Below are 10,173 nucleotides of genomic sequence, written 5' to 3' on the forward strand. Positions count from 1 at the left end.
TTAATGTAACAACATTTGGGAAAAGTCAAGGGGTCTGAATACTTCAAATGCACTGTATCCTACAAGTTTAGCTTCTCATTTTTTCATGAATAAACATGAGCATTTATCATATAGGAAGGCCTTTTACATTCATTCAGTTTTGGTGAACACAAAAAAAATCATTAAATCTTACCGTAATAGGAAACAGTAACAAATCACCCAAACAATGCAATGAGTAAGACATTAATAATACATTGATATAAAAAAAAATATTTAATCATCGGTCTGTTGCCTAGGACAAGTCACTCTTTCCCCATTTTATAGGAAATTAAACCAGCTGACATTTTCATCCCCCACTTTTCCATAGGAATGGAATAATAGGAAGGATTAGGACACTACCAGTGATTATGCCCACTGCTGCATCCAAAATACATTATAGGACTAACAAACACCACTGAAGCATCATCCCGAGGTTCAAAAGATATAATGTCAGGTTTTAAATCAGACATGTTTCAGCAATTAAGCACAGCGTAAAACCAAGTGTACATCTTTGACATAACTAAAAGACAGATAATTAAAATAAAACCATACAAAATAAAGGACATCACATTTCAAAGAAATACAACTGATAAGTATTCGAGAGTGAGACGGCAAGGTTTGATTCAAAATCAATAGCATGACAAAACGACATGTCCTTTCATGGTACCGTTTAAAGGTCATTATTGATTTTAAAAAACAACGAGGGCTGAAATTCAAATGTCCTATTTTTTTTTGTTCCTTTGCGAGGTGGCTAACTTCCTATGAGCTGTGGTTTCCTTCCTGGGTGAAAGGGCGTGCATGGAGGCAATCCGGCGAGCCGAGGCTCGCTGGTGAGTGGAGTGGCTCCTGTCCTTCAGATCACAGCTCAAGAGCGCAGACCGCAGAGCCTGGACATAGGCTGGATGAAAGACAAACAAAATCATTAACACATCCACCCCATTCATAGCACATCATTCTGAACCTCTGGCTCATGTTCATCAGGAACCAAACGTAGGAGAACTGACTGAAAATAGGACTTGCCCAGTAAGAAAAACTAATTATAATTTTCGGTTTGGTATTTGGTATCTTAATAGGATCGCCATTAGCTGTTGCAAAAGCAGCAGTTAGTCTTCCTTGGGTCTACACAAAACATGAAACATAATACAGAACATCATTAGACAAGAACAGCTCAAGAACAGAACTACATACATTTTTAAAAAGCTACACGTAGTCTACATATCAATGCATACACACAAACTATCTTGATCAAATAGGAGAGAGGCGTCGCGCCACGAGATGTTGCTTTATCTGTTTTTTAAACCAGGTTTGCTGTTTATTTGAGATGGAAGGAAGTTCCATGCAATAAGGGCTCTATATAATACTGTGTGTTTTCTTGAGTTTGTTATGGATTTGGGGACTATGAAAAGACCCCTGGTGGCATATCTGGTGGGATAAGTGTGTGTGTCAGAGCTGTGTGTAAGTTGATTATGCAAACAACTTAGGATTTTCAACACATGAATGTTTCTTATAAAAAGAAGAAGTGACACAGTCAATCTCTCCTCAACTCTTAGCCAAGATAGACTGGCATGTATAGTATTAATATCAGCTCTCTGATTATAATTAAAGAGTTAGATGTGCCGCTCTGTTCTGGGCCAGCTGCAGCTTAACTAGGTCTTTCCTTGCAGCACTGGACCACACGACTGGACTATAATCAAGATTAGACAAAACTAGAGCCTGCAGAACTTGCTTTTTGGAGTGTGGAGCATTTCTTTATTATGCCTAGACCTCTCCCCATCTTTGCAACCAGTGAATCTACATGTTTTGACCATGACAATTTACAATCTTTTTACTAAGTTTTGTACATGTTCTATTATATTGCGTGCCCTAATGAACATAACCCAAGTAGACTAGAATAGGGAAAATAGGAAATAATCAAAATAGGGAAGAATCCAAAATGTGGAAAATATGGAAGGAATATGATTGTTTGAATGAACAGGAGGTAACTATATTGGGTAACTGATAAACGTCAGTAGGTTCATGTTGAGGGACCTTGACATAGTTGCGTTAATTACTCTTCGAGGCATGTTGCTACCAGAAACTAAAAAGTGAACATTCCTAACATTGATGAAAATATTATATGGGAAATAATACATCCTCTATATAGTAAACATACATCAAGGGTGCAAGTCACCTATCTTGGCTTGCAGCAGGTCAAATAATTATCATACTGTTCTTTTGGAGGTAGCCTATTGGCTTGTGGTTGAGACATTTGGTACCGTTTGTACCTTTAGGGTTGTTGTAGAAGACACAGTTATTTGCGCAGGTGTCAGGATGGGAGTCCCAGAAACTGTCCCCGCAGCAACAGAGAGGGGGGAGCTCTGTATTCTCCAGAACTATCCTCTCCTTCATCTGAGCTCTCAGAGCCTCGATGTACCTACCACAAGACACAAAACAATGTGTATTGTTCAATTTTCTGTCAAAGTACCCAACGTGTCACACAATAACACAGGCTGGGACACAGGGCCTTATTCTCTAGTTGACCAGCACAAACATATTTAGGGCCAGCTTCCTGGACCAAGATTATTCCAGGACAAAAAAGTACTTTCAAAGGAGATTAATCATTCAGCATGCTTTCTAGTCTAGGAGTGGGGTCAGGGGTAGGATAGAATGTAGATGTGTATCTAAAGTATAAAAAATTGGTTGCCATGATTATCACGAGCAAACATCAGAATTTCATTTTTTACACTGGTATTTTATAGAAAGAATAAGGTCTTTCATATTTCCCAATGTGACTTTTGGAGGAGTAGTGCACATGATGTGTTGCTCAAGGACAAAACAATTATATATATTGGCAGAAGATTGACCCTTCATTCTATGTCAGATACTGTACAATTATCAAAAACCTTCTGGGCTGAATCTAGTCCATTTAATTTCAGATTGTATTGATTAATAAAGTTACCTTGTGGCTTCTTTATCTTTCTTTGCTCTCTCTTTCTTCTCTAACACCTCTGCCCTCTCCTCTTCCTCAAGCCTCAGTCGCTCCAGAATTAGAAATTCCCTCTCAGCCATTTCCAGTCTATCCTCCTCGAGCTGCCGCAGTCTCTCCAGCCTCCTCTCCTCTTCCAACCTAGTCTGTTCCTTTTCTGCTTTTATCCTAAAAGGAAATTCAGACAAAACTACATTTAAATGTGTTCTTATTTTGCAATGGAATGGAATGCTACTGTCTGCATTGTTAACAACACATTTTATCCATTATATTGTAGAGACCATGTTGAAGGAGTATGAATGTTTATAAAGTACCAGTCAAAAGTTTGGACACACCTACTCATTCAAGGGTTTATTTATTTGTACTATTTTCTACATTGTAGAATAATAGTGAAGACACCAAAACTATGAAATAACACATGGAATCATGTAGCAAACAAATCAAAATATATCTTATATTTGAGATTCTTCAAAGTAGCCACCCTTTGTCTTGAGAGCTTTGCACACTCTTGGCATTCTCTCAACCAGCTTCATGGAGGTAGTCACCTGGAATGCATTTCAATTAACAGGTGTGCGTTGCTGAAAGTTAATATACGTTTGAGCCAATCAATTGTGTTGTGACAAGGTAGGGTTGGAATACAAAAGACCAAGTCCATATTATGGAAAGAACAGCTCAAATAAGCAAAGAGAAACGACAGTCCATCATTACTTTAAGACATGAAGGTCAGTCAATGTGGACAATTTCAAGAATTTTGAAAGTTTCTTCCAAGTGCATTTGCAAAAACCATCAAGTGCTATGATGAAACTGGCTCTCATGAGGACCGCCACAGGAAAGGAAGACCCAGAGTTACCTCTGCTGCAAAGGACAAGTTCATTAGTTACAAGCCTTAGAAAATGCAGCCCAAATAAATGCTTCAGAGTTCACATAACAGACATCTCAAAATCAACTGTTCAGAGGAGACTGCATGAATCTGGCCTTCATGGTTGAATTGCTGCAAAGAAACCACTACTAAAGGACACCAATAAGAAGAGACTTGCTTGGGCCAAGAAACACGAGCAATGGACATTAGACCGGTGGAAATCTGTCCTTTGGTCTGATGAGTCAAAATCTGAGATTTTGGTTTCAACCGCCATGTCTTTGTGAGACACAGAGCAGGTGAACGGATGATCTCCGCATGTGTGGTTTCCACTGTGAAGCATGGAGGAGGAGGTGTGATGGTGTGGGTGTACTTTGCTGGTGACACTGTCAGTGATTTATTTAGAATTCAAGTCACACTTAACCATCATGGCTACCACAGCATTTTGCAGCGATACGCCATCCCATCTGGTTTGCGCTTAGTGGGACTATCGTTTGTTTTTCAACAGGACAATGACCCAACACACCTCCAGGCTGTGTAAGGGCTATTTGACCAAGAAGGAGAGTGATGCAGCATATGACCTGGCCTCCACAATCACCTGACCACAACCCAATTGTGATGGTTTGGGATGATTTGGGCCGCAGAGTGAAGGAAACGCAGCCAAAAAGTGCTCAGCATATGTCAGAACTCCATGAAGACTGTTGGAAAAGCATTCCAGGAGAAGCTGGTTGAGAGAACGCCAAGCGTGTGCAAATATGTTATCAAGGCAAAGGGTGGCAACTTTGAAGAACATAAAATATATTTAAAAACTAGGGAAATTTATCATTTCAGTTTAATATCTCAATTGACTGCATTGAAATGAGATGTACCCCAACTCTGATATGAATGCAAATGTGACAGCACAGTTTACTAATAGTGACATTTTTTGAAAACCAAAGGAGGAAATCCAGAGGAGGAACTAAATGTGTTTATTGTGGTTGTGCCAAGTCACCTTCCGATTCTCCTCAGGTGCTTCCTATGTCTCTGATGCTCCTTGACTTGTTCTCTCTCAATGTCCATGAATAGGCGTCGGTACATCAGAAACTGAGACTGACCCTACAAACAAACATTGTTAGAGTTAAGGTAAAGTTATTTTATGGTGTCAAGGGGTATATTTTTTATAAAATGTGCATATGGAGAAAAATAATGTTCCAGCACATTAATGCAATTGAAGCAGAGACCAAAGTTTAAAGCAAATTCACTACATGACCAAAAGTATGCTTGTCGAACATCTCATTCTAAAATCATATGGAGCTGGTCCGCCCTTTGCTGTAACAACAGCCTTCACTCGTCTGGGAAGGCTTTCCACTAGATGTTGGAATATTGCTGCGGGGACCTGCTTCCATTCAGCCACAAGAGCATTAGTGAGGTCGGGCACTGATGATGGGTGAATAGGTCTCTGCGTTCCAAATCATCCCAAAGGTCAGGGCTCTCTGCAGGCCAGTCAAATTCTTCTACACCGATCTCAACAAACCATTTCTGTACGGACCACGATTTGTGCACGGGGGCATTGTCATTCTGAAACAGTGAAGGGCCTTCCCCAAACTGTTGCCCCAAAGTTGGAAGCACAGAATCGTCTAGAATGTCATTGTGTGCTCGTCTAGAATGTCATTGTGTAGCATTAAAATTCCCCTTCTCTGGAACTAAAAGGGCCTAGCCCGAACTATGAAAACAACCCCAGACCAATATTCCACCTCCACCACCAAACTTTACAGTTGGCACTATGCATTTGGGCAGGTAGCGTTCTCATGGCATCCACCAAACCCAGATTAGTCCGTCGGACTGCCAGATGGTGAAGCGTGATTCGATTCATCACTCCAAAGAACGCGTTTCCACTGCTCCAGTGTCCAATGGCGGAGAGCTTTACACCACTCCAGCTGACCCTTGGCATTGTGATCTTAGGCTTGAGTGCGGCTGCTCAGCCATGGAAACCCATTTCATGAAGCTCCCAACTAACAGTTATTGTGCTGACATTGCTTCCAGGGTTAGTTTGGAACTCGGTAGTGGGTGTTTCAACCGAGGACAGACCATGCTTACGTGCTACGTGCTTCAGCACTCGGTGGTTCTGTAAGCTTGTGTGGCCTACCATTTCGTGGCTGAGCCGTTGTTGCTCCAAGACATTTCCACCTCACAATAACACCACTTACAGTTGACCGGGCAGCTTTAGCAGGGCTGACTTGTTGGAAAGGTGGCATCCAAACAACAGCCAATGTTTGTCTGTGAAGATTGCATGGCTGTGTGCTCGATTTTTATACACCTGTCAGCCACGGGGTGTGGCTGAAATAGCCAAATCCATTAATTTGAAGCGGTGTCCACATACTGTTGGCCATGTAGTGTATTTCACTAAATGCTAACTAGCTGAAAGTGTGTCTTGAAAATATGTGGTACTTTTTGGGCTGAAAATACACTGGGCCACCGTGCTGCATGAATCATTATGTGTCATACAGTGTTACTTGATCTCTAAAGGGGGGATTAGGTGGAGGGCTGTGTGTAAATATGGTCAGTGATAAGGGTTATTTAATAGCCATCTAAGAAGGGCCAGGGCGTATATTCATAAACACTAAAACCCTATTCTAACTGGCCTTAATCACCTGTCTCTTCAGTTCCTCCTGGTCTTCTTGGGGCCACAGCACTTGAGTAGCTCTATGGTCAGTACTCAAATCATTACTATGACCTGCAGGATAAGGCTCACTAAAGAGCTTCTGACAGACCTGCAACAAAGAAGGTATGAAAGATTGATTATTAGCTGTCACAACAGATGTGTTTTGGCCTTAAAGCAGTCTTTTTCATAAAAGTCAGGTGACTCCTGGACAAAAGAACCCAATGAATAATTTACAGAACTTAGTAAGAGTTGAGCACCTCTTGTTGCGCATTATGTAAGATTAAACCTTTAGGGTTGTTTAGTTGGAGTTAGAAAGGTAACTATATAGATTGATAAACAATTTGCTATAGCCTGACTAAAGGAATGTTAGGACAAGCATGTGAGTCACAGGACTATTGACTGTGTGGGGTTTGGGGAAATGGGAGCGTTTGGAAATTGGAGAAGTGTCAAAAAGAGAACACTTGTGGTGACAGACCGGATTGTTGTCAAAGGTGACAGTCTTGCTCCTGTGACCCTCGTGAGGATCAAAGTTCTGAAGAGGGGAGTCATGTTGCCCAATCAAAGGAATATCTTCCTCCTCCTTTTCATGATCCTCTTCTTCTCTTGTCACCCGATATACAGGTTTCTGTTTTGAGTTAGAAAGCACAATAATTCCTTTTACTAAAATGTTGACACAAATTTGACAGAAAATACAGTATTCCTGCAATTGAGAGTTCCAAATGATAAAGCTATAGCCAAAGAAACAGAATGAAAAATAATTTTTATTTTACCAGGTAAGTTGACTGAGAACACATTCTCATTTGCAGCAAAGACTTGGGGAATAGTTACAGGGGAGCGGGGGGATGAATGAGCCAATTCTAAGCTGGGGATGATTAGGTAGCCATGATGGTACAGTATGGAGCCAGATTGGGAATTTAGCCAGGACACCGGGGTTAACACCCTTACGATAAGTGCCATGGGATCTTCAGTGACCACAGAGGGCAAAGTCCCCAATCACTGCCCTGGGGCATTGGGATATATATATATATAAATTATAATTTTTTTTAGACCAGAGGAAAGAGTGCCTCATACTGGCCCTCCAACACCATTTCCAGCAGCATCTGGTCTCCCATCCAGGGACAGACCAGGACAAACCCTGCTTAGCTTCAGAGGCAAGCCAGCAGTGGGATGCAGGGTAGTATGCTGCTGGGCAAATCATAAGAGGTAAAATAAATAAATTATAATTCTATGGTTATCTGACATTTTTGTTAAAATTGACTTTGGCCTGTTAGAAAGGGTCAGTATAAACAAACTCACATCTCTGGTAGGATACACCTTCCATATTCCCCCAGGGAGCTCTGACATCACTTCTCCGTCACGGACCGTCTGACAGGATGCCAGTCTGTGTCTGACCTGCCTCGTGACTTTGCTGAGCTGAAATACCAAAACCAACCCATTTGATTATCTCTTTTATCTATAGCGCTAATGATAGAAGTAATGGCAATGTCACTGACTTAATATGAGCAAAATGGCTTTAACATCCGTGTAAATAATCTTTTGGCATTATTGAGGATAAAAAGGTTGGTAGCCTAGGTCTATATGGCGGCGTTTACACAGGCACCCCAATTCTGATCATTTGCCCAATTATAGGCAAAGGATCTAATTGGTCAAAAGACCAATTAGTGGCAAAAAGATCAGAATTGGCATGCCTGTGTAAATGCAGCCTTTGTTGCAGAGATCAATGACGGACATAGGTTGTGTTTACACAGGCTTCCCAATTCTAATCTTTTGCCCAAAAGATCTGATCTGATTGGTCAAAAGGCCTGTGTAAACGCATAGACACACGTTAGATATAGATGCGAATCAATAACAATATCCACTCAGTACTTGTGTGGCTTCATTCAATGTTTTTATAACAGATTTTTAAATTATTATTATTATATATATTTTTTTAAATACTACTTGCTTTTCCTTTACTGTAACAAGCACAGATTTTGCAAAGCTACTGGTATTTAGAAGTTTTTTTCCCTTGCAATGATCGAGATATGTGGTCGTTTTTCTTACTTCCATTTAATGCATGGAATAGAAGATGCCCTGGAGAAGAGCATCTTCTAAATGACTAAAATGTCAATGTAGATCGTCACAGATACATTTTGCTACCTGATGCGTTTGCTGATCTGTCATGTTTTCTCTGTTGCTGCTATCATAGCCCTGTGCTCGAACCCAGCAGGAGTTGGGGCTGCAGATGGCTAGCTCTCTCTCTGGGGAGTAGGGGCACGGATTCTTCCTGGGGGTCAATCTCTGCGCTGCATCGCTGGACTGCTGGAGCACTCTCCCCTCCTGCTCTGCCTGTAAAGACAAACAACGCAGGCTTTAAACTGGCTAATATGCTGTCATTAAATGAGGAGTTTGAGGACTCTGCATGGTATACCCAGGTTGTGTCACTAGCCTGTGACATTCTTGATAGAGGTGGTGCTCATTTACCCATAGTCCATGTCATTTACATGTGCAGTTGCTAGCTACAATACTTGGAAACCAAGATAACTGTATTCTTGCCATTTGTAATGCTTTGTTGTTTTATAATGATGTTGGCCTACTAACTGTCTTCCATCATGAACAGCAATTGTAATACAATATGTTAATTATCCACATTATATAGCCTAGTCACCATCTCGCATGACTTCTGAAGCTGCCACCTCTTGCGGATTTGAGCCTGTTGTGCCACGCGGCGGCGCACTTCTTCCTGAAACCGGCGAAGACTCTCCTCTTTCTCCCGTTGAATCTCCATCTGTAGCTCCTCAGTTAGCAGGGCACGAACCTGGCTCATACGAAAGAATAAGTCAACGGGTAAATATGCTAACTCGCTACCTGTTCAAGTAGAATAACTGATGTACGGCTACACTTACATTTGGATGCTCATCCTGGCAGTCTTGTCCACTCTCCACCCAGGCGCCCACAGGTGCAACTGCCTGATTCCTCTCGGCCAATACATTATTTCGATGACAATGTTTGCTTTGAGCATGTACTGTTATCCCACTAATTGAAACTTTGGTTGTGCCCTTTACTTTAGGATTGATAATAGAGGGCATGTTGCTAGCCAGATTGCTAACTATCCAGGCAACGTTTGCTAACTTCTGAGTTAACGTTAGCTAGCTACTTCTTCAACCAACCTAATACGTTTCACGATGTGCAACAGCGTTGGCATGAGTATGAATTGTCCGGAGGGCTATAAATTATTTGTTAGTATCTGTGAACATAACCTTTCTTAAATACTGAAGTGTGTTTGGCTTCTCAACTGCCACAGTAGACGCTTCTTGTTGTTGGAGACGTAATAATAGTGCGACCATTTTTGCTCCGCCCACTTAATTTATTTGGGTTTCTTCTGGATTAGAGAATCTGAGATCTGAATGGTCGTACCAGGTGTCCATCAAAATTTAGTTTGACTCAAACATGCGCAGTCTAGCCTGTTCAAAACTTCCTCTCTGCTCAGAAGCACCCTAGGCACAAATTATATTTAGGCTGTTAGAATCTGTGGAACAGATGTATTCAACGTCTCCCGGTCTATTCCCTGCCCTCCACGATTAAAAGAGGGGCAAAAGAGGGGCAATTATTTGATACATGGTAATAAAGCAGCAAAAAAGTGGTGGACAGCATACTACCATTACTACTAAAGGCCATGCTTTTGTTTAGGTTATAAACCATTGACTAAGCTTG

At 41.3% G+C, this 10,173-nt stretch overlaps 1 protein-coding gene across 2 annotated transcripts; it reads right to left on the reverse strand.

Annotated features, from left to right (window-relative positions):
* Window positions 1-233: 233 nt before the first annotated feature.
* Window positions 234-9,832, reverse strand: ccdc15 (coiled-coil domain containing 15). Of its 2 annotated transcripts, XM_090186084.1 has the most exons (11): window positions 9,366-9,828; window positions 9,128-9,277; window positions 8,620-8,808; window positions 7,777-7,893; window positions 7,552-7,662; window positions 6,956-7,105; window positions 6,470-6,589; window positions 4,831-4,934; window positions 2,957-3,151; window positions 2,283-2,431; window positions 234-916 (listed from the first exon to the last, which is right to left on the reverse strand). In XM_090186084.1, exons 1-11 carry the CDS (start codon window positions 9,546-9,548, stop codon window positions 741-743), a joined length of 1,644 nt encoding a protein of 547 aa, XP_090042210.1. In that variant the 5' UTR covers window positions 9,549-9,828; the 3' UTR covers window positions 234-740. The 2 variants fall into 2 exon arrangements, with proteins under 2 accessions (XP_090042210.1, XP_021473358.3); XM_021617683.3 differs by lacking the exon at window positions 7,552-7,662 and having other exon boundaries at window positions 9,366-9,832.
* Window positions 9,833-10,173: the final 341 nt, after the last annotated feature.

This window comes from Oncorhynchus mykiss, chromosome 10 (assembly GCF_057628025.1).
Source record: "Oncorhynchus mykiss isolate SJ-2025 chromosome 10, ASM5762802v1, whole genome shotgun sequence".
In the NCBI taxonomy this organism is placed as follows: domain Eukaryota; kingdom Metazoa; phylum Chordata; class Actinopteri; order Salmoniformes; family Salmonidae; genus Oncorhynchus; species Oncorhynchus mykiss.